The sequence below is a fragment of the Hemicordylus capensis genome, chromosome 6, assembly GCF_027244095.1.
Source record: "Hemicordylus capensis ecotype Gifberg chromosome 6, rHemCap1.1.pri, whole genome shotgun sequence".
NCBI classification, from domain to species: domain Eukaryota; kingdom Metazoa; phylum Chordata; class Lepidosauria; order Squamata; family Cordylidae; genus Hemicordylus; species Hemicordylus capensis.
Window position 1 is genome coordinate 92,660,496 of NC_069662.1, and position 25,180 is coordinate 92,685,675.

Sequence of the window (25,180 nt, forward strand, 5' to 3'; positions counted from 1 at the left end):
AGATGATTGATGCACTGTGTGTCAGATGAGATCTCTCATCTGATCTTGTATGATGGATGCTAGTGCCATAATGTTATAGCTGTTCATTCTACCAGTATTGTATATGAATGTTGAACACTCTGAAGAACAAACCTGCAGGGTGATATTTAGCCAATTCATTAAAAGTTATAAAACCCAAAGATGGCAGTTTCTACTGTTGCTTTGTTTTCCCCATGCTCTGTATGTATTGTAATGCTGATTATATCCAGTATATTGATCATTAGGCAAAGGGAATTTTAGAGCTGGCTTCACAAAGCCTCAAAGTCAGGAGACCATCCGTAACATTATCAGTGTGAAACATACTTGCTGAAAAAGGAAATTTCTTACACGCTTAATCAAGTATGCAGATAGCACCTTCTTGAAGACTAGTTAATTGTTGATCAGGATTACTTGTTTGATACACAATTTTCCGAATGCTGGTTTCATCTGTTCTAGCTAGCATGGTACAGTGGTTAGTGTTGGGAATTCTCTCTGGTAAGAGAAACCCCTTTTCATTATAGCAGAGTGCACAGAGGCACAACACAGTGGAATTTAGTTAGGCATGCGTGTATGCTTAGAGTAAAGTAACTTGGAGCCAGTTCATAGTTTCAAATCAATATAAGTAGTATTTATTAGAGAACTCCATTCTAGATAGGAAACTGAGGAGATAGGATCTCTAATCTATCTATCTATCTGGATGCAGATGGATTCTGCATCTCTGCAGACATGGTGCAGGGGAGAGGAGTTTGCATGTTGTAAGGTAGAAGGAAGGGAAGAGACAGGAAGTGGTTGGAAGGAAGGATTGGAAGTCCCTGAGATTAGCAATCTACATATCAAAGGGATAGTGTCAGAGCAGTAAAGAAGGGATGACCAATGTCTTGACCCTCTAGCCCTCTGACTCACTAGTCTGTCCTCCTATGTCACTGAGACAAGAGACAGCGCATAGTCCTTCACTTCCAACAGTTAGAGTGTTGGACAAAGACCGGGGAGACCCAAATTAAAATTCCCATTCAGCTGTAAAACTCACTGGGTGACTCTGGGCAAATCATGCCTTTTGATAATCATATATCATAGAATAACCATAATCTATGTACACCCTGCATAGATTATGGTCACCGTGTACATCACGTGTACAACCTCCCCTCTGTGTCACTCTAAAATAAGCCTTGATAGCATGGACACATTACAGTCCAAGGAAGTTAAGAATTTTTTGCAGGACAGTACTTTGGATTCATTTGGCATCCCAGCAGTAAGCTTGTGCTAATTAAAATATTGTTTTCTTCTCATAGGTTGCGCTCTTTAGTAAAGCAGCTAGAGAGGGGAGAAGCTTCTGTTGTTGACTTAAAAAAGAACTTGGAATATGCAGCTACTGTGCTTGAATCTGTGTACATTGATGAAACCAGGTAAGATGACTGTTTGAATATATTGATTGTTTGGAATGTGTGTGTGTGTGTGTGTGTGTGTGTGTGTGTGTGACACATTCACACACTCACACATATTATATGCTTTATTTTCCCATGGGGGCATTTCTTTATTATGAGTTACACGAATATTTAAGGTGCTATTAAGAAATGGAGGGGGGAGAGATATATTTCTGGAAAAGCAATAATTTTATTTATTTATTTTATATTATTTATTATTTCTATACCACCCTTTTGCGGTTCATAAAAATAATAAAGAAAAGAGTAAAAACTTTTTTAAATGTCTGAATCTACTTTTAAAGTGTAAAAACTTAAGAATAATTCCCATGTGATTATGCCAGGGCTCCTTGGCATGTTTCCCCACCCAGAGGAGTTGCATCCATTACAACTTTCCCCTAGTTTACACATTTTTAATGAGATACTTCATCTACCCCAAATGATATAATTCCCTTAAATTCATTTTCCTGAAGGCTTGTCTGCCCAACCTCATCTGCATTGCAGCATGGCTTGGTAAATGTACATTCTTTCAGAGTGTTCTCAGGGAGAGAAGGGTTACTCCAGGGTTACTGCAAACAGCTGCCTGGGTATCTAGCTTTTGCAAAAGTGGGTGTAAGCTTGTGATTCCTATGGAAGCCTTATAACACTTTTTTGTAGGGTATGTCTGTATCTGTGTCTACTTTTGGGAACTTTAGCGTAATGGTAGGTTTGTCTGGTGTTAGTGGCCGACATGATGTGCAGCATTTCAGTTGCAGGGCAGTTCAGGACTGCTGCAGACTCTAAAGGCAGTCCCAACGTTGTTAGAATGAGTGGTGGTTGTTGGAGGGGAGTGGGTTGACAAACCCAAATTATAACAGAGCCAGCATGAGCAGTAAATGTTTAGCCCATTAAAGAGCAGCTTGAGACAGTTGTTCAAGATCTAAAGCAAATAAGCTTTTATTGGGGAAGCCACATTCTTGGATAGAAAGATCTTCTTATCTTCATAGTATGGAGGGGGGAAAGAGAGAGAGAGAAGCCGCATGACAAATGGAATCTGCAGCAGAGAGGAGAGCAAGAGCAGTTTGGGAGCAAGAAGGGCAGAGCGATAGATCCTATCAGTCTACCAATCAAAGAAAGTCAGAGCAGAGAGAGTGCGACAAGAGTGAAATAAAGAGGAAGAGCAGGTGAAATGAAGAAGAAGAAAAGGTGCAAACAGTAGGCGCAGCTGGAACTGCGTCTCCAACATTTGTGCAAACTGTGTTTCCGCAGTTATTCCCATTCACTGCAATGGGCATAACTGTGGTAACACTGCTTGAACAACTGGTTAGTCTAAAAGCATTAGAACTGCTTTAAGAGCAGTAGCCCCAGTGCGGTTCACAGCGTGATACATTGTACATCATGCCAGGACGAGCAAAAGTATCAGTGGTAACAATGAATCTACAAGGTGTTGCATCGTCTCCAAGCAGCCCGGCACAAAATATTTTTTTTAACTTACAAATTACATGTTCTTAGCCTTTGAGGTATGATGGGGTAGGCATCTCAATGGAATGGACACTGGTAACCAGCTTCTGGTAGTTCATTTATTTTGAGGAGGGTGGAATTTTTACTAGTAAATCGCCATGCTTTTAAAAAATCTGTTTGTCAGATTGTATTTGGAAAACATGCCAGCTAAATAGGAAGACAAAATTGGGTCACTGGAATGTAGCACACTTAATCATGAATAATTCTGGAAACAAAACACAGTGCTGTTTCATTGTTCTGATTCGTAAGTGGTGAGATACTTTGCAGCCTGGCATTGCTATTATTACCAATTATTACCTATAGAAATAGCTGGATGTCAACAGTGTTTAAACTTTTAAAAAAAATCAACAAGAGACTTAATTAGGGTTTCTGCAGATGTGACAATTATAAACAATTTTACAGAAGAAATGCCATCTCTTAGGACACTTCTGTTTCTAATTTCCACTCCTCCTATTACAGGCGTCTGTTGGATACAGAAGATGAGCTCAGTGATATCCAATCAGATTCTGTGCCCTCAGAGGTACGGGATTGGTTGGCCTCCACCTTTACAAGACAGATGGGGATGATGCTGAGAAGGTCTGAGGAAAAGCCACGATTCAGAAGTATTGTCCACGCAGTTCAAGCTGGGATATTTGTGGAGAGGTAATGGAGAATTTAACTGTTCTGCATCAAAAAGTGGTCAAACATAGCACATCACACATTCAGTACTGAATGAAAGGTATTTGACCTAATTTCCTCTTCAAAATAAAAAAGCTAAACCAAAAATAGAAATGATTAATTATGTCTTTTTATCAAGATCTCAGACCAACTTGCATAAATGTGACCTTTTTCTGCTACTGCTGTGCTATTCGTAATAAAATACTTTCTGTAGTTGTTGTTACATAACAAATATTACCAACACAATTTAACAGAATAGCATATGATCAGTGACTTGGTAATCTAGACTCTATAAAGTTATTTTTCATTTTGAATACATTGTGCCAAGAAAACATTTACACTGTAAAATGTGAATGGCAATATGAGTGCCTTTCTTGGTCCTTGGTGGAAGGCTCTGTTTGCCTTGGCAGTGCAGGGTTGCATGAAGTCTGGATTGTAGAGTCTTCCCACCTTGTCTCATTTAAAAAGTTGTCTGCTCCATTCCTAAAGTATGTGGTGTCCTGGATACAGGGTCATGATGATGTGAATTTGGCTCGTCTTGCTAACTGCAGAGCAATAAAGCCTCAAAGATGAATCCCAATTAGTCTGTTTAATTGACTAAGAAGCGTACCCAGAGACGAACTGAATTCACATCAATGACACCCAGCCAACTTCACAAAGTTTTTTAAAGGAAGTGTGACCAAGTCACCATCCCCCAAACATATAAGCATTACACAGGCAAGGTGGTAATTCCTCTAGGGATGTTCCTGTCCCAGTTCTCCAGAGATGTTCCTCTCCCAGTTCTCAAACTAGAGGATGCCCAAAGGATGTCTCAGGGTACACACCAGTGTTCTGTACTCTAATCCCACCCCCGAAACTGTATCTTCATCAAAGCATCACTGTATGGCAGTGGTTCTTTACAATGTTCTTTTGAGATATCTCTGAATTGATCTCTAGGGCTGTGTTCTTATGATCGAGAAAGTTAGTCTGAGGAGTGGCCAGCTCAGATACAGTGTTGTGCACGCTCCCAAAAACTGTGCATTCAGCAGCAGAAATCCTGGTCAGAGGACTCGGAAGTGATCATGTGCGAGGAGCGGTTGTAGTTTGGCACCATACAAAGGCACTGTACATTGAATCGAAGATTGCCAATATTGGCTCATTGTGACACCCAGCTAAGATTGCACCTCAATCATGATCATTTCCCGCTCCTATGACCAGGATGTCTGTCACCATATGCTTGGTTTTCAGGAGCATGTGTGACTCTGAATTTAGCTGGCCATTCCTTGGACTAACTTTCTTGATCATAGGAACATAATCTAGATCTGAATGGAAGACTGAGTCACAGAAATTGGTTCAAGGGGGAAGAAATGCAATTTGTTTTGCTTGGATAAATTATATGCACTGAAAAGAACTCTGACATCTTTTTATGTTTTAGTTTTTAGACTCATTAAATTCTTTTATCCTGGCAGAATGTACAGAAGAACATCCAATATGGTCGGACTTAGCTATCCACCAGCTGTAATTGGAGTGCTCAAGGTATGTCAGTGACACTGATAGCATACTGAGATCTTTTGTAACAGCCTATGTGCATTCCTTAATTACTCAATAGGCTATATAAACAGTTCTTTTACATGATCAAAAATAACCTGATAAACTCTGGGCTATTTCCCATGCTTTTAAAAAAATTGGGAAGATAGGACCTAATATCTGTGGTAGGTAAATGACAATTTATAAACTGAGGATCGACCTAAGATATTTTCTAGTCTTGAGCCATTATAAAGGCCTCCGAAACGTTTCAGCTGGGGGTGTGTGGATTTCGGTGTTTCGGCGCCGGCAGGGGTGGTACTTTAAGGGTGGGAGAGGGTGTACTCACCCGTTGCGCACATGCGCATGCATGGCAGATGGGCGCATGTGCGGTCTCTATTTCCGGCCACTTCCGGCCAGAGAGGGAAACGGGGTGGCAGGGAGGAATGCTGCCGCCCCGCGGGGCTTATAAATAACGGAGCACCAGCAGGGAAAATGTGGCGGGAGGGGTGAGTACACCCTCCCCCGCCCTTAAAGTACAACCTCCGCCAGCGCCGTATAACATTTGGGCACATCCCTAATATTTTCTAAGGAACAAACGACAGACAATACCTTTGTATATTGTGGTGCTTTCTTAACTTGTATGCAGTAATGTTAAGAACATGAGAACAGCCCTGCTGGATCAGGCCCAAGTCCTATCTAGTCGAGCACAGTGGCCCAACAGAGGCTTCTGAGAAGCCCACAGGCAAGAGGTGAGGGCATGTCCTCTCTCTTGCTGTTGCTCCACTGCAACTTGTATTTAGAGGTATCTTGCCTCTGAGACTGGAGGTGACCTATAGCCACCAGACTAGTAGCCATTGATACACCTATCCTTCATGAATTTGTCTAAGCCCCTTTTAAGACCATCAAGCTAGTGACCATCACCATTATGGCAGAGAATTCCATAGATTAATTGTGTGCTCTGTGAAAAAGTACTTCCTTTTGTTGGTCCTAAATTTCCTGGCCTTCAGTTTCATGGGATGACCCCTGGTTCTTGTGTTGTGATAGAAGGAGAAACATTTATCTCTGTCCACTCTCTCTACTCGCTGCATAATTTTATACACCTCTATCATGTCTCCCCATAGTCTCCTCTTTTCTAAACTAAAAAGCCCCAGACGCTGTAGTCTTGTCTCATAAGTAAGGTGCTCCAGGCCCCTGTACTGTACTAGGGGTGTGCGAGCCGGCTGTTCAGCCAGTTCATCTCGAATCCAGACTAGATTCGAGCTGGCCCTGATCAGGCTTAGGCTCGGGCAAACTGGGTCCAGTCCAGTTTGGCCGTTGAGCTGGCTCGCAAGCCAGCTCGGACACACCTGTAAAGGGGGATCTGGCTAGGATTCCCCTTTACAAGTACAGGGGATTCCCTATCCTAAAAGGGTTGGGGCAGTGGCAAAAGGGGAATATTTTACCTTGAAAAAAGAGGCGCTGTGGACGGTGGAGGTGGTAGACACATAGGGGTGGTGGAGACTCCTCCACACACGCCCCGCCAGCCTCCCATATGACAGTCCAGGCTGGCTGCAGCCTGGTCAGCTGGCCCAAACTGTCATCTGGGAGGCTGGCAGGGGGTTGGTGGGTTGGAGGAGTTCCCACTGCCTCCTCTGATGTGTCCTCTTCCACGGCTGCTTCCGCCGTCTCTGTGGCCACCTCCGCCATCCCTGGCACCATCTTTTTCAAGATTTCCCTTTGGCTACCCCCCTGCCCCTTTTAGGCTAGGGTATCCCTTGTACTTGTGAAGGGGAATCCTAGCTGAAGGAAGTTTGCTTCCTTTCCTGTTCTGAGTCTTGTCTTTTCAAGAGCTACTTCCAAATTGTTATTTTAGGCCCACAAAATGTGACTTGAATCACTTAAAAAGAGAGAGAAAATAGCACACATGGCGATCCCTGATCAGGATGGCGATGGGAAGGAGTGTATGGTCCAAGTATGGATCAGGTTCCCTGCAAGTTCTATTTGCCTGCAAATAGAGCAATAGAAACAATGTTATCTTTCCCGCAGCACAAATAGCATGTGCAGAGATCCTCTATCTGGATCAGGACTGCAGCAGGGGTAGGGTTAAAGTTTCCAATTTTCCACTGTAGTCACAATCCAGATCTCCCGATGCACATGCTGTTTACAGAAAATAAAAATATAAAGTAAGAAGATGGTCTCACTGATGTGATATGTCTAATTCGATCTTTAATATCCCAATCTGATATACACACTGGTCCACATGATGTGCAAGGCAATGCCACTGTTCCTGATCAGCCAGCATTGCTGTGCACAATTAAGCCAGCCGAGGCAATATTGTGCAAGAGCACAGCTGTGCAACCACTTAAAACATTGTACCCTCAGTTGCACAGTGCTGCTTCCTTCGGAAACAAATGAAGGATCAGTAAAAATGTCCAGACAACCAGGAGACACTTAAAGCAGCATCAGACATTGTTTCTTTTGTCTGTTCTATTCCAAGCTTCACAGGAGTGTCAGCAGAAGAGGTGGGAATACTGCAGAAGTTTAGCAAACTGGAAGGCTGCTAAAGCACAAGGGTGCAACAAGATAATTTACCTTTTTGTGGGGGGAGAGAGTCTCGATGGGAGGTGGGGACAGAAGGAGGGACAGAGGGAGGCACAGATAATGGTTGGTAAACTTCTAGACCCCTAGTGCGGATGGAAAATAGCAGCATGAGCAGTCACAAAGCCAGCCAAATGGCAGCCTGGGTCCAGCCCCCTTGGCAGCCTCCAACAGTTATGCCCTGTGTGCGTGATGTCACATGCATGGGGGCATGGCTTGGGTTCTGAAGGAGCCCAGAGTGAACTCCCCCCTCCCATGCCAAGGCTCCCAAGAGCCCCAAGCGAACTCTCTGCTTGTGATTTCAGGCAGCGCTTGCTGCCTGACAGCATGTATTTCCCTTTCTCTCCCTCCAGTGAGGGAGAGAAAGGAAAATACGTCCTATCAGGCAGCCAGCACTGCCTGAAATCACAAGCTGAGAGCTTGCTTGGGCTTTCGGGAGCCTGGGCCACACCCACTTTGTGTGTGTAAAAGTTCAATTTCTCTTCCACAGTTCAGTCTGGAAATCTATGAAATTCAGCACCAAAACGCCCTCTGTCCAGACTTTGTCCTTTGAATTATTGATTGCAATACATTCTTCATATACGTAGGTCACTGAGAGTTGAGAAAACAACACTAAATGTCTGCATTAGGCATAGGTAGCTGGTAATTAGATGGATGAGTAAAGTAAGACTTTTCCTTGTAGACATCCTGGACGTGGAAATGATTGCAAAATTAGTGTACTTGTGTGATAGCTGCTAAAAAAAATATCACACGTGGATGCAGTAGCATCTGTAAATGGCTCTCCCTTGGGCCATATAGTAAATGCATTCACCAATGGTGGTGGTGGTGGTGATCTGTATGCCCATAGCTAATTCCCCTACCTCACCCTCATCCTCTGATTGAGCTTAGTACTGAGCTACTATATATGTTAAAAAATATTACCTGATGCAAGTCTCCTAGGATGATACTACTTCAAAAAGCACAAATGCATAAGTTGTTAGCCACTCAGAGACGTAAGTTTGGGCGGGGTATTAGATAGATAGATAGATAGATAGATAGATAGATAGATAGATAGATAGATAGATAGATAGATAGATGGATGGATGGATGGATGGATAGAGGGAATAGCAGACCTTGCCAAGCCTAAGGCTTATATATTGCCAGACAAGTAGAGGAGCTGATACCAGACACTGAGCACAATCCCCACCTTTTTCATCTTCTCACTCACAGACTGCAAAGTTGGGTCATTTCAGGAAGGAGCACAAAACTGGCAGCAGCAGCTCTCCTCAGTTTCTTGGCAGCTGACAGCCACCCTATCCCCCCGCATTGTTCCCAGAGTGAGGGCAGAAAGCGCTGCCTTTTCTCTAAGCGGTGTTAGGAAAATGCTATGTCACCATGTAGCGTCATCCTCAAGCCAGAGTGAGGGCAGGGCTCCCTGCCCATAGTCTTGGAATCCTGTCTCCCTGCCCACAATCTTGGGGAAAGAATGGCAGCCACTAGACACCAACCCATTGGGAAGCACTGCTGCCAGGATCTTGAAACAGGTGGTTGCAGCAGCTAAAAGAATAAGCCCGGGAGCAGTTTGGGTGAAGGGGTTGCCTCTCTTGGAGCCCCCAAATTTCAAATCAAAAGTTCTTGTGCGGACCAACCTCCAGCCCAGAATCCTCGGTGCCTTGAGGGGCTGACAGACAAGTGCTAGAAGACCTGTCCTTGCACAGCAGAGGTGTGACAGGCCCAAGGGAAGCAACATGGAGGCAGGATGGTTGTCACAGATGCCAGCCAAGTCTCAGCTTGGCTTCTTCCGATGATGTGGGCCGAGTGCACCAGGTACCACTAATGAGCCGCAGCCCAGCCCAAATTTGGAAGAAGGGACAGGTGGGTGCAGCAGGCATGGATGGGGAGGTGAGGAGGAGAGACTGACAAGGACTCAAGGACCCAAAGGGAAGGAGAGCAATGGGGACAAGCTTGTATGGGGAAATAATAAAGACATGGCTGATAGGAAAGGGTGGAGCTCTGCAAGACAGAGCCAAACACACTTTCCAATTTAAGATGGCAGGCCAAGAATGAGGAAGCTGCTGAGAACAGAGGACTTGGGACCTCCTGAGGGGACTTTCCCCGAGAGGGGCCAGGCTGGGATGAAGGCAGTAACAGCCAACTGGGCTAGAGGTGAGGTAACTTGCCTGGGCCCCTCTCAGGTTACTGCCAGCTGCCCAAGGCCAACAAAATGGAAGCTTCTATTGTTCACCATGCCCAGGTAAGGCCAACAGTTCTCTTAAGAACTTTGGCTCAGCATGACTCTGAAAAGGGCTCTGAACCCTTCTGAAAAGAACTCTGAGGGCTGAGCATGCCAAGAGTTCCTGGGAGTTCAGGATTCAGCCTCAAAGCTTGAAGTTCTCAAATCTTGAAGTCATTGACAATAGCTATATATGCAGCTCCTGACCTGGCTCGTTCCTTTCCTTTCCTTTTTTCTTTTTGAATTCCAGGCTTCAGTTCTGGTGTTAAGTGCCTGCCAAATCATTCTCATTAGATCTTAGCCTGAGTAGATGTTATTGTTTACAAATAGAATTGCTTTTACTTTCCTTCTCACAGCTGCAGACAAATCAGCCATACATTTGCACGTATGAAATTCAATCATCTTCCCTTTCCAATTAGAATGCCCTGGGGAGTTTGGAACTAATCTGCAAGAGAGATTGCATATGGCTGAAAACCTCCAATTTAAAGATTTAACTCTTTGGTGCATTATTAAGAAAATGTAGCTTCAGTGTGGATAGATATGCATGTGCAAAGTAAATCAGCAAATGCCTAACAGTTGCAGATCATTTTAAAAGATAGTCTTCTGGCGGCAACAGCCCATCCTGATGAACTGGAGGGGCAGAGAATGAAATGCAGCTGTTTTGGTCCTGGTGGGCAGCCCACTCTTCACTGTCCTTTGGCCTTGCCCTGGCAGAAACTGAGCTGTACAAGCGGCTCATTTGCCTGGTTGGGGAGGGAGTCCCCAACTGGGTGAATGACGAGGGTTGGAGATTTCATGAGCAAATGAGTAGCCTTCAGAACTCAATTATAGCTGGGGCAAGGCCAGAGGACAGTGAGAGAGCAAGCTGCCAGTAACACAGCACCTGCAGCTCATACTGTCTCCACCCCGTCAGCTCATTAGGACATGTCAGTACTGCTTTGGGCATGCCTCTAGACTTCTTGCTTGGAGGTGACGGGAAATTGTAACCCTCATTTCAAGATCTTTCTGTCTTATTCAATGTAAGTGTGAGCCCACTGCTGTGAGGTGCTTAGAGCTAGCCTATACTAATGGCAGGTTGCATGATAAATCCTCATGTGTCGGAGAACATCAATGAATGAACCCCTTCATCTTTTTAAAAATACTGTTTGAACACAGAACATTAGATATCGGGGGAAGATCCCTAGCCTAGTTTGCTCCCTGACATGATCAGTTTCTCTTTAGGGACTTTGCTTCATGAATGCACATTCAAATATTCAATTCCCTACTTTAAGCAGGAAGGGTAGAACTTGGGAGCAAGTATACCTCATCACTTGCCATGCATGTAGAATAGCTCACATGTCAGAGCCCATGGCTTAGTGGTCAAGTTGCTTATATGAGGTCAAAGACTCTATCCCCAACATCTCCAGTTACAAGGGGATCACAAGCTTTAGGGATGGGAAAGGCCTTTTCTAGTATCTCAGAGAGAAATGGTGTTAACCTACTACAGTGGTTGATATAACCCTTCCAAATAATTCTTTTGGATCAGGTTGGTAACATTCCAACCCTGAGAACAGAGTGAATGGTTTGTTTGCTAACAACCATGACATCTGTCCTTTTTTCTTGGGACAACCACTTTAAACTCAAGTGAATGCTTACATAGTGTGGCAGTACACAGTTCTGGAATTAGTACATCAAGGACCATTCATTTTGTAAGCATTTGGGAACTGGGTCAGCTGAAATGATTTGACCTCCCTTGCCCACCAGGATTTCTTAGTGGATTGTAGCCTGTGCATTATCTGATCGACCAGTCAGGAAGCCTGTAGTAAGGGTGTGCACGAATTGATTTTTTTTGTTTTGATTTGTACCCGAATTGAAACTGCCCCGATTTGATTTGAGTTTGAAGCTGCCCCCCCCCAAAATCACCACAGATTCTATTTGTACCCAAAACTTCCAAATCTGAATCGATTCAGATTTTTAAAAAGGGTCCTAAGGCCAAAACAGTGGGGCGGGTGGTAGTGCCCAATGGGTGGATGCTACCACCCAAATTTCAAAGAAATTAGGCAAAGGGGTGATTTTTAAATGTTTGTCATTGAATCCACTCTCATTTGCTACCAGAGAACCTACTCTCAGAAGAACACCTCAGAAACAACAAAGCCCAGTGGGTTTGGGGGTGGTTGGCACCCTGTGTGCACTACATCACCAGCCTCTCTGTTCCACCCTGGTGCCCCCCAAATGAAGTTATGGGGCTGCTGAAATCCCCATTATTCCCTATGGGGGAAAGCTTAAAGATGAGCAAAATTCAGAAAAATCACCCCTTTCACCAATGTATTTGAAATCTGGATGGTAGCAGGCACCATTGGGGCACTACCACCTGGCCCACTCTTCGAAACCCCTTTTCTGCCCCAAAGACATGCCAACTTCAAAAATTCTTTTAAAATCACCCCTTTGCCCAATTCCTTTGAAATCTGGGTGGTATCTTCCTTGCACCCATTGGGCACTACGACCCACCACAACCCACTCTGGGCTACCCTGGTGCCACCCCCCTCCCAGGGAGATAACTAAGGCTGATGAAATCCCCAATATTCCCTATGAGAAAAAGCTTAAAGATGCGTTAACTCCAGAAATAATTTAAAAACCACCCCTCTGCCCAATTTCTTTGAAATTTGGGTGGTAGCTTCCACCCATTGGGCACCCACCCACTTTGGCCACAAAATGGGGGTCCGAATCTCCAAATATTTCAGATCCGAATCTGCGGTGATTTGTTTTGTACCTGAATTTGAGCAATTGAGGACAGGGGTGATTTGTTTTGTCTACAAATCACCTGAATCAGCCAGATTCGGGTACAAATCGTTTTGTACCCGAATCATTTTGCACATCCCTAGCCTGTAGTGCAGCTGATTTGAACATGGATTTTGAACATTTCAACTCATGATTCTGCTTGGTGGGTCTTACTGTTTCCTCATATTCGCAACACAGAGAGTCAAATGCTATGATTTCAGAACAATACAGATCTTCTTTTTGGGTGAGAGAATAAAGTTATTTTAGAGTTGATGGTAGTGACATCAGGAAATTTCAGAGCACACTGATGACTGTTTTCAAAATGTTATTTTCACATCAGGCAGCAGATGCAAAATCAGTGTGTGTTCTTCCCACTGTGTTCCTTTTCTGGTTGTTTGAGGAGTTTCACTTAGTCTGAAAACACATTGGGGAAAATTACTGCCAAATTGTATTTAAGATATTCATGTTATAATCAAATGTATAGTGTATGAGCAGTGTTAACTGAAATTGCCTTGTAAGTCTGATTTGCAGCGTGATTGGGTGTCCCTTTTCCCTGCCATTGTTCATTACACGTGTACACGAAGTTAAACTGATTAAACCCAGCAGTGAAAATTCCCACAAAAGGTTCCTTCAACACTATCATATATGTTTACTTAACTATGATAGTGCTTAAAGATTTCTGTACAAGAATTCTGTGTTGAGAATATCTGGTTAATAACTGATGAATGATTTAATGGTGAAAGAAGTTGAGTTGACAAAGAAAATCATTGATGTGCTCTAGTCTGGACCAATTCATGTTTGTATTCTTGAAAGAGAAGAAAGAAAACAACATTGTGGCTGTTTCCAAACAGCAAATAGATTGCTCTCTGTCTGATGTTTTTCCAAACCATAATAGGATTCTATATTTTCTAAGATAGATTACTTGTGCTTAGTACAATAGCTGATAAAAGTCTGAAAATCACATTATTCTGTGTATGCTGGTGCTTAAGAGCCTTTTTCTTCATGAACCTGCCACCTATTAAGATCATTGAGGGAAGTCCAGTTGCAGTTGCCACCAGCTCGTTTGACCAGGCTTTCTCTAGAATCGTCCTAGGACTTTGGAACTCACTCCTAAACAAAATTAGAGCTCCCCATCTTTGGTTGCTTTTTCAAACTTTTTGTTCATAAGTTTTAAAGTTTATTGATATTTATTTTTAAACTGTTTAAATTGATTTAATGCTTTGAATTGTTTTATGCTTTTACATTTGTAAACTGCCCATGGGGAGGTATAAAAATCTGCTAGCTCAGTCAATTAATTAATCAGTCTATCCTGGATTTTAATAAAATAGGCTCATATGGAAAATTCTTTGGCTGCTTTACATTAAATTGTTCAGATGATGATGTTGATGATGATGAATAAAAAATAACTGTTTTATTTCATATATGATAAAACAATGCTTTGTTCTTTCTAACTGAAGAAGAAAAAACACAAACTAACGTCGTCTTTTTCCTCACTTCCAGAATGTAGACAAATGGTCCTTTGATGTATTTGCACTAAATGATGCTAGTGGGGATCATGCACTGAAATTCATTTTCTATGAACTGCTCACACGCTATGATTTGATCAGCCGCTTCAAGGTCAGTAATCCTGCAGGGCCCTTCCTTCCCTGCTGTTCTGAAGTTACTGAGGGAGAAAAATTACTAACCTTGTATTCCTATGCTATTAACTACTTTCATATAGGGCAACCTGATGGTAACACATTTGTCCTCTAATTGATTTAGAATGTTCCTATTTTTGTGATGAGGGGGACCAAGCAACATTTAGACAAAAAATGACCTCAGGGTTTCAGGGATCCATTGTGTTCCTTTCGAAATGAAATGGAACATACTTTGATTTCTCTGAAGGAAATATTCAGTGCTGTGTTCTGCAGTGGTTCCACCACAAAAGATGCAGATATGGTGGTCAGGGACAAAGCTAGGTAAGAGTGGCCCTGGGACAAAAAACTTAAGATGGGCCCCTGCCTTCTCTGCTGTTGTATTCAGAGATGTGTGATGGAGAGAAAAGAGCAAGCTGTCACCCAGCCAGTGGGCCCCCCACCCTCAGGGGGCCAATGACATTTGCCCTCCACCTTTGTTCTGTTCTAGCTGCCCCACCCCTCATGGCGGCTCATTTTCACCAACATTCCTGACCTTGTAGCCTACCATATCTTGAAGGGATGTCTGTCATCCCCTTTTCCTTACAAACTTCATCTAAGTTTGTCAGGGATCTTGTTAGGATCTGATGATGAGCCTTAAAAAAGAAAGAAAGAAATCTTACCTGGCTTTGGATAGGATGGTGGTGATGATGGGGGTGGGGGGGAGAAGCATGACGCACAGTTGTTATATAATTCTTGTCTCTGTGTCTCTAGTATACAACATGTTTGTTTATGTTTATGTGCAGATTCCGATATCTGCTCTCGTCTCCTTTGTGGAAGCCTTGGAAGTTGGCTACAGCAAGCATAAAAATCCATACCACAATCTAATGCATGCAGCAGATGTCACGCAAACTGTTCATTACCTCCTTTTTAAGACTGGTGTAGCAGTAAGTAAATGAATTACTTTTCTTACAAGATCAAACCAATGTTTTATACTATGGGTCAATTGTATTGCAAGCTCCACTCTCTGTGGCTTGCACTATTGATATGTGTAGTGTATGAAAGTAGCCAGGATTCCAGGAGATTTATGACAAACAATGATTTTCTTTTTGATTTGGACTCTTTGGATTATAATCTGTTGCTTAGACATGAGTTAGGAATTTGCCTTGATTGCTCCCCGAAATGCAGAGGAAACTTGGGGTTGTGATATTCTGGAACTAGTCAAGAAATCAAGCAAATGGAGGTGGCCAAGGTGCACAAATGAAGTTCAAAGTATGTATGACTGTTCCTGCTCCAATGTGTACTACAGAACATATGCAGCCCACATGCTTTGATGTGGTTTTATGTCTAACTGTTCATCTTCTTATGTTTGCCTATACATATATACCACTCCAGGAGGGGGAAGTAGAACTACATATTCCAGCCCTGGCTCCCTGACATCTACATGCTGTGCAAATATGAGCAAAGGAGACCTTCACATGTACACCTGTGCATACACAGGCCATCACATCAGTGGTAACGCCACTTGGATGACATACCTGCTGTCACTAAGAGATTAGATGCCCACAGCTGAACAGCATAACATATTTCAATAATAAAAAATCTACACAATTCGAGAATGAAAAGGAAAAATAAAGCAACTAGCCACATAAGACAGTACTAGCCATGCTGAAACAATTTGAAACTGTTCTAATATTTGTATTCCTTGCATTTAAGAAGACACCAAAGTACAGTTTTACTGAAGCATTTTGCTTTAAGTGTTATATTGGAACCATGCACAAACAAATAATGACATCTCTGCTAATATGTTTAAATGTTGTTTTCTCCTGCTTAAGAATCCCATTTCATAGCTTTCTGGATTTTTTCAGAGTTGATTAATATAAAGCATAACATTTAATTGAGCAAGAAAGATCCCAAGTGTGAATGATTCATGGCTGCCAGGTTGTGGCAGTGCTCTTTGGCTGATGTTTGACAAAAACATTTTGCTTCAAAGCTGAGTACAAACACTACGTGACCCTACTCTGTAAAAACAGCCACCAGAGGCTGTTGTGGTTAGATGCATGGATGGCTGCTCCCCTTTTTTGTAACAGTCATGTTTTCCTTCACTTTACTCAGTTTCTAAGCATAAAAAGTAATTAGCTCCAGAAAAAGCAAGAAATGTAAAGTTGCATAGGAAGCTGCCTTATACCAAGTCAGACTTTGGTCCGCCCAGCTCAATGACTGGAAGCAGATATCCAGGATTGCAGGCAGGAGTCTCTCTCAGCCCTATCTGGAGGTGCTGGGGAGTGAACCTGAGACCTTCTGCATGCAAGCAGAATCTTTACCATTGAGCTATGGCTCCGTCTCCTAAGGGGCATATCCTACACAAAACAATGCTAATAACTCATCCAAATACAAATCAGGGTGGACCCTGCTTAGCAAAGGGAATAATTCATGTTTGCTACTGCATGATCAGTCCTTCTCAGTGAGTAACATTATTTTGCCTCTCTGTACTTAACACTGGAAATATCTACCATAAAAAGAGAAGAGGGTTGTTGGCCAAGGAGGTAAGGTTCAGAGTTGATGCTTGGTCATTTCAGATTCAGCTTGATCATTGCAGAGTCCCCTTAATTCCTTTTGACACATTACGTTAAATATATGGAGGGGGAGTGGACACAGCATGCATGATCCTTCCCCTGGCAATGCACATTCAACATGTTTTTCTATGTTTTCTGATTGTGGAGAGTGAGCCCCATGTCCATACAGTTGTACAGTATATGCATAATATCTATTCAGACAATCAAGTGAATGTATGGAAATCAGGATTGGTGACTCTGTGCAATCCTACTTCAGTCATATTTTCAATGTGTGAAAATAGCTTTGATCTCACAGCAGCCACATGTTTTAAACCACGCAGCTACTAGATAGATTCTTTGACTGGGAATGGATACTTTGACTGGTTGGAAATAAAAGGTGCTTTGATATATATCCCTGCACATATTACATTGCATACAAAGGTTAATACGCAGTCCAAGTGGCCAAAAAGAATCATTGACCTAGAATCCACTGCCAGCCACAGTGCCTGTGCTGGCACAAGTTGCTCCCTCTCACTGGCACAAGTTGCTCCCTCTCACACACAATTATGATGCCTTACATTACTTTATAGCACTGCAACAGCTGCCACAGCAGCACTCTTAGCAGCAAGAATAGCCATAAGCTCAACTAGAGCAACTTCAGCCACATTTTTACTGAGTACACCTTGTAAAGCAGATTGCAGAGCAGACCAGAGTGTAGCACAAGTTATTCTCATGGCCAGACATGAAGCTCATCACAGCAATCACCAAGACATAACACAGAGAGAGCTACTACAGTCCATTTCTTGCCACAACACTATCTCGCAACCAAAACAAACTACAATTCAATGAAGGAAGCCCCCCCCCAAGTTCTGCCTTTGTCAGTCTGAGAGCCAACAAAACCAGATATCTATAGCAGCAATAGCACAGCATATTATACTCAGTGCTAAGAAAAAAACAAACCCAAATCTTCCTTGATTCCATCCTCCTCTCCTATCCTCTTCAAGAGACTATAAGGGCTCTCTCTGCCTCCCAGTCCCTTTGAATACATTTTGAAATTCCCTCCAAAAGTGTTCCCCCTCCCTTTCCCCTTCTCCAGCCAATGGGGTCAGAGTTGCCCATGACAACACTTGATTTCTATGATAACAAGCCAACCAAAAAGCAAGGAAATCACAAGCCAATTGGAAGCCAGTGCCAATCGCAAGCCACTCAACAAGGCTTGCATAAAACCTATGAGGCATTCCTTCAGAGGGGGAGGCACAGGATAAGCAGCTGCTGAGAGCAGATGCACATTTATATGATGGTCCATGTTTTGGAGAGAGAGCGAGAGAGAGAGAGAGAAAGAGAGCTGTCTTCTCCTGCAGTTTTGAACCTAAAAATAATATGTTCAGAGGATCCCATTGATAAAATATTGCTAGAGGCTGGGTGGAAAGCCCACAGATTAGTACTAAAAGATCTCCTGGGAAGCAGGCACTTGGTTGGGTTTATTGGAAACTAAATAGAAATAAATTTGTCATTTTTATTCCAAATATAGCCAACTTTTGTGGTTTCTGATGATGGGACTGTTCTTATTGGATGTTGGCTTTTTCTGTCACTGAAAAAGAGCTTCTTATCTAAATAGTGTAGGTCCCTTGCATAATGGCACCTGCTGCCATCCTCTCTTCAGCAAACAAGATTTTTGCAGTGCGGCAGTATCAAGGGGTTGGGTGTTTGCCAGCTCATGGTATGAACTGTTAAGATCAGCCAGCATAGCATCATTCTATATTTTTCAAGTGTCAAAGCCCACCATGTATTACTAAGCCCTAGGTGACTGATGTTTCTAGCTCCATTGCTGCTCTCTTGTGATGGTAATGGTCACTCTCTAAATAGTAAGACCTCAGTGATTATTACCTCATCCTGTTAAAAGGGCTCACTCTGCTTTTGAAGCTAAAGAATGGTCTCTCCATCCTTCAGATATTATTCCAAACTCATTCCTTCTGTTCTTGAATCTAAAACCTTCTGTACCAATTGTTAAGTAGGATACCCAAGCTTGCTAAATATTCTTGACCGGGATATCGGCTCCACACTTGGAGCCCACCTCCACACCTGGATGCTCCTCTACACCTTGAAGGAGGAGAGCTGGTCATGTGGTAGCAAACATGCATTGTCCCCTTTGCTAAGCAGGATCTGCCCTGGTTTGAAATTGAATGGGAGATCACATGTGAGCACTGTAAGATATTTTCCTCCTCAGGGGATGGGGCCACCCTGGGAAGAGCATCTGCATGCAGAAGATTCCAAGTTCCCTTCCTGGCATCTCCAAGATAGGGCTGAGAGAGACCAAGGGCTCAAGGTTGACTCAGCCTTCCATCCTTCCGAGGTCGGTAAAATGAGTACCCAGAATGTTGGGGGCAATATGCTAAATCATTGTAAACCGCTTAGAGAGCTCCGGCTATAGAGCGGTATATAAATGTAAGTGCTATTGCTATTGCTACTGAGCTAGATGGACCAATGGTCTGACTCAGTATAAGGCAGCTTCCTATGTTTTGACCTGAACCTAACATGACTTTTTCTCACTCCATATTGCTCCACTCCTCAACTGTCATAATCAGTTATATAACCCACAAACATTAAAGGTTGAAACATTGCAAATGTTATAGTGTTTCTTAGACATAAAGCTTCTATATTATATTCTCCCAGGACTCCTTCAGCTATGGGCAGTCTGTGAAGGTGAGAAAATGCAGATAGGAAGAGATTTGAATGTAAACATACGCGGGGGGGGGGGCCACGCCACCGCCCCCCCCACCCTTTGACTAATTTGTAGATGTAGTTGGGCAGGCAAAATGTTCAACCCTGACAGTGAATGCAAAAATCTCCTAAGGTTCAGTTGTCACATGGAGGGTTTATTGTAACTTAGGTTTATTGAACAAACCAGAATGGGTGCCACAGATGATAACCAAAACTTTAGTTTAGCTGTATCTTAATTTATTTAGGTCTTGCCTCCTCTTCTGCCCTCTGATCAGGTGTCCAGCTTCTGTCACAGCCTGCTTTGCCCTGCCCTGATGCTGGGAAGGTGTCACATAGTCAGCTTCTTTCTCATCACTGGTTCTTTTAGAAAGGAGTGTGGGCTCTAAGCTCAAGCTCCTTTGAAAACACAGAAAGGCTCTACACATGATCAGTGTGCAGAGCCGAAAGGGGGTTCAGAAAGGGGTTCAGTGGGGAGAGCGGGCTTGACTCAATCTCCCTGCAGACAATCACGCACCCCTCCTCGAGTGGCCGGATTGCCCACCCAGATAAGCTGCAGCTTGGCTCCGGCACTCTCATGCCCGGCTGTGGCTCGCCCAGAAGCTCCGGGGTTGGCCAAAGGGAAGCACCACTGTGAGACACCCCCTGGAACCCCAGTAATGCACAGCACAAGTGCACAATGCATTCCTGGGGTCCTCCTTCCCCTCTCCCCCAAGTATGCCTGCCATGGCTGTGAGCAGAAATGAGGTCAACAGGGTCCCTGCTCCGTTAACTTCATTTGAGGGGGAGGGTATTTAGGTGGGCTTGCCACCATGGAGCCACCGGGCTCACCCGGTGGTCCTCACAAAGGAGCAAAACCGGGTTGGTCTCCCTTTGCTCGCTTGTGAGAATGACTTCAGAAACTGCTATTAATCCACTCCACCTACGCAGACGCCAATCAAGCAAAGTTAACCACTTCCTACCCACTACGAGACTAGCGGAAAGCCGTGCTAATGCTTATTGGGAAAGCAGAGGGACATTAGAGTCTAGAAAGTGAGAGGGATCCCAGAATGGGCTATTTTAAGCTGGGAAGTCTGAGGAAGGAATCCAGAAAGGAGAGTGAAGTAATGGAAGGACAGAATTAACTATGAATTGGTGATCAGGGTTTAAATAGGTGAGATGGAGTGTTTTAGAAGGGGAAAGAAAGGCAGCCTGACAGTAATTTTATACCTGAGTACAGGGAAGTCAGATTTTCAGCACACACAGAAAAGGGAGAGTTGCAGTGGTGGAATGGGGATGATCGATCTGCATTTGTTGGCATCCACTTGTTGAGCAGTACTTCCTAGCAGACACTAGCAATCTAAAGTGGCTATATTCAGTGGTTGCTCTGGACTAGCATCTCTGTGACTGGCAGCCCTTGGGTGGAGCAATCAAACAAGCCAAGGTTTATTTGAAGGGCAAGTTCAGATCTAACTTGGAAGTATGGTTATACTTAACCTAGGTCAACAAACCAATTTCAAATCTTGGTTACAGATCTTAGTTAGACAGCAAGAAATAAATCATGGCTAGTGCTGTGGTGCGGGTTTGGACAATCGAAGTAACCTAGATTACACAAAGTAAATAGTGGTCCCATGTTACTTCTGAACCTGTCCAACAAGACCCCCCCCCCTTTTTGTGGAGATCGGACTCTCTGTTAATATAATAACTTTGAACAGATAGTCTTGTTGGAGATGAACTTCCAGTGCATCGACCTTTTGCACCAACTGTCCTAATGACCACTAGGGGCATTGGGAGTAGAGAGAGTGAGTCAGGGTCTCCCTATCTGTCCCTACTCTATGACCCCTGAACTGACTCTGCAGCACTTCCTGTGCTGAGTCACAATCCTTCCTTTCCTCCTAGAGAGCAGATGGAAACATCTCTCTCTCTCGCCTTACCTATCCACTATGTAGTCCTTTAGATTAGATATAGGTCTTTCCTGTCTAAGTGTATTTAACCAATAAATGTTTAGTGTTTAGTCACACAAGGATCTCCATGTGTTTTCTCTAAATAGCTGCAATATCCAAACCATCCTCTGTTACCTACTCTGTAACTGGAGTGTGTGCTCATTCCTTAGTGCTCTGCTATTTTACCTATTGTGGGTAAAAATCAACAACCTCTAACAAGTCTCACCCTAGGGCAGTGCCACTCTTGTAAGCTGTGATCATGCAGACTTCTACCCTAAAAGATGTTTGCTTATATTTCAAATTTGTAGACCACCCCAAACTTCTGTCTCTGGGTAGTTCACAATAACATCAAACAGTTTAAAATGAAGAACTTAAAACAATTTAAAGCCACTGTCCAGTTAAGAAAGTTGGGTGAAAAAACAAGTCTCAGAAACATTTAAAGAGCTGTTAGAGATGGGGAGGCTCTTATTTCAACAGCGACAAAGGCTTGTCAGGGCATTGACAAAGGCCTGTCTCTGCATAGTCAGCAGACAAACCTCTCCAGATGATCTCAATGGATGTTGGGGCTCACAGTGAAGAAGAAGTTCTCTTTAAAAGCCAGGGCCTAAGCTGTTTAGGGTCATAACCAGCACCTTGTATTTTGCCCAGAAATGTATTGATAGCCTGTGTAGCTCTTTTAGTAGAGAAGTAATATATTTCCCCCCGATATGACTCAAGAGACCAACCTGGCTACTGCATTCCTTTCCAACTGCAGTTTCCAGACTGTGTAGAAAGGCAGCCCCACACAGAGCACATTGCAGTAGTCAAATCTGGAGGTTACCAGCAGATTGGTTTATCTCAAGAAATGAAACCCGCTGGTGTGTCAGCCAAAACTGAAAGAAAGCACCTCTGGCCACTACTTCAACCTGGGGCACAAGGGAGAGGTTTGGATCGAGAAGCACCCCCAGACTGCATACTTGTTCCTTCTGGGGAAGTGTGACCCCATCCAGAACCAGCAGATCAAAACAGTCTCCCAAGTTCTGACCCCGCACAATAAGTACCTCCGTCTTATCTGGATTCAGTCTCAGATTGTTATCCCTCATCCAGCCCATCACTGCCTCAAGGCTGGCATTTAGAGAGGTTATCCCTTCTCCTGATGATATTGGCATGGAGAAATAGATTTGGGTGTCACCAGCATACTGATAACATCCTGCACCAAATCCCCTGATGATTTCTCCCAGCAGTTTCATGTAAATGTTAAAAAGCATTGGTGACGATATGGAGCCCTGGGGGAAACCATATAAAAGTTCAGATTTTGAAGAGCAACAGTTTCCAAGGGACACCATCTGTAATCTGCTCAAGAGGCAGGAGCAGAACCACTGCAAAGCAGTACATCCCAGCCCCAACCCCCTCAGATGCTGCAGAAGGATACTATGGTCGATAGTATCGAGAGTCGCCAAGATATACAAAAGGACCAACACAGTCATACTCCCTCTGTCAGTTCCTAATTGGAAATCATCTATCAGGCCTACCCAGGCAGTCTCTACCCCATAGCATGTCCAAAAGCCAGTTTGAAATGGGTCTAGATAATCAGTTTGCTCCAAGACTTCCTGGAGCTGGGAGTCCACCAGCTTCTCAATTACCTCACCCAACCATGGAAGGTTGGAGACAGGCCTGTAGTTGCTCAACTCTGAGGGATCCAATTCAGGCTTCTTCAGAGGTCTAATGATTGCCTCATTAAGGGAAGGAGGCATCCTGCCCTCCCTCAGAGAAGCATTTATAATATCTACAAGGCTTTCTGCAACAACCCCCTTGCCAGATAGTATAAGCCATGTCGGACAAGCGTCAAGAGAACAGGTGGTAGGCCGCACCATTACAAGCAGCTTGTCCACATCCTCAGGAGTCACAAACTGAAACTAATCCAGCCTGACCCCATAAGAGGAGTTGCAGGACACCTTGACATCAGACCCTGCAGTAACTGAGGGGTCTGAGTCTAAGTTGGCCTGAATACGATAGATTTTATCCACAAAGAACTCATTTAAAACATCATGATGGTTCCAAATTCTGATTCAAGAAAAGAAGGACACATACTAGCTCTCTCACAACGCTGAAGAACTCTGCTGGATGTGAGCTTGTGGATGCAATACAGGCAGAAAAGAATTGCTTCTTTGTCACATGTATTGCCTGAGCATAGATCTTTGATTGTGCTCTATGTTCGAGTCGAGTCTTTCTCCACTTGCGCTCCAGTTGTCCATCTTGCCACTTTAGCCCCCATAGTTCTTCTGTATACCAAGAGGCTCATTTTGAGCGGGTCGGAGAGGACACTAAGGAGTGATAATATCTACTGCCCTGGTGAGTTGCTGTTCTGGTTCTCCACCAGGGTATCAACAGAATCACTGGTAGAGCCAACACTAAATCCTTCTAAGACTTCTTGGAATCTTACTGGATCCAATAACCTTCTCGATCGGACCATCCTAATAGGCCTCTCATCCCTGCAAAGGTTGGATGTAGTTGTGAGTCCAAATTTAACCAGATGGAGTTCTGTCCATGATAATGGGGGAATCACAGGAGTCCCCACCCATGGAACACCACCCTGATCAGAGTAAAAGACCAGATCAAGTGTGTGATCAGCAATGTACGTCAGACCCCAGACTTCTTGGGATAGGCTCATAGTTGTCATGGCCGCTATGAACTCCTGAGCTGCCCTAGACAAATAGGTCCTGAAGTGAACATTGAAGTCCCCCACCAACATAAGCCTGGGAGACTCCAACACCAAGCCTGAGACCAAGTCAGTCAGCTCAGTTAGGCACTCTGTTGGGCAGCAGGGTGGTCAGTATACCAACAGAAGCCGCAGTCTATCCCTGGTCCCCAAACTTAAGTACACACATTCAATATGTGTACTTTGACAGGGATCCTGGTAAGGGAGATGTTGTTCTTATAGACCACAACCACTCCACATCCCTGTCCACATCCCCTCACCTTCTCCTCAGCAGAGTACCTTGGAGGCAGAAGCTCGGACCAGGCTGAAGTCTCTGTAATTTCCTGAAAGCATTCCTAAAAATACATTAGCAGTGCTATGTAGAGTTTGCTACATCATCTAATGTAGTAAAGCAAAGAAACCCTGTTCTCTTAAAAGGGATTTTTGGGAAAGTACTCTGTAATACTATATATCACAAGAGAGCTTTCTGTTTCATTTCACTTGTAAGGCAAGTTTTAAAAAGGTATTTGTTTCAACAGAATTAGCAACCTGATATTAGACTGTTGCACTAATATATTTGTCTGTTATTGTAGCTTCTCAGAAACTTTGTCAGTACCTCATAATCATATGATTCATATAACAGCCTAAAGAGACTAATAAATGCATAAGAAAAGGTATTAAATAAAAATTAAAATAATCATCAGGTTTACAACCACATGAAAAACAACGCAGCTATGGCTGTAATAACAACTATAAGTAATTGCTTTGGGATGTAGAAAAAACCAAAACCTTTTGGCCAAATATTTGTCTAGAATTAAAACTAGAATTTTTTAAACACTTTATTGACATTTTATTCCCTTTTCCAATGAAAAACCAGTATGACAGACAGGAATAAAAGTACTGGCTGACATCCTGAGTAATTGCTCAATAGCGGACCCACTAAAGTTAAGTAGACCTTTAGAATAGCTCCTGAATAGTGCTATTAAGTAACATAATCTGGTTGTCAGCTACTGTTCTGTATCCATACCCCACATTGAACAGTGGGATGTT

The 25,180-nt window shown here is 43.5% G+C and overlaps 1 protein-coding gene and 1 long non-coding RNA gene across 7 annotated transcripts in view; one reads left to right on the plus strand and one right to left on the minus strand.

The window, feature by feature from the left end:
• The window catches only part of PDE1C (phosphodiesterase 1C), a 427,197-nt gene that overhangs the window by 293,705 nt on the left and 108,312 nt on the right, over window positions 1–25,180 (plus strand). For all 5 annotated transcript variants that reach the window (XR_008310343.1, XM_053265118.1, XM_053265119.1 and 2 more), the window contains 5 exons: window positions 1,308–1,421; window positions 3,396–3,578; window positions 5,042–5,108; window positions 14,146–14,262; window positions 15,065–15,205. Coding sequence is in view for 4 of the 5 variants with exons in the window: in XM_053265118.1 (XP_053121093.1) it covers window positions 1,308–1,421; window positions 3,396–3,578; window positions 5,042–5,108; window positions 14,146–14,262; window positions 15,065–15,205 (622 nt within the window). In the remaining variant the exon portion in view is untranslated. The remainder of the gene's footprint in view (window positions 1–1,307; window positions 1,422–3,395; window positions 3,579–5,041; window positions 5,109–14,145; window positions 14,263–15,064; window positions 15,206–25,180) is intronic.
• LOC128331564 (uncharacterized) overlaps window positions 1–25,180 on the minus strand; it is a 136,975-nt gene that overhangs the window by 42,765 nt on the left and 69,030 nt on the right. The gene's annotated exons all lie outside the window — the stretch shown is intronic.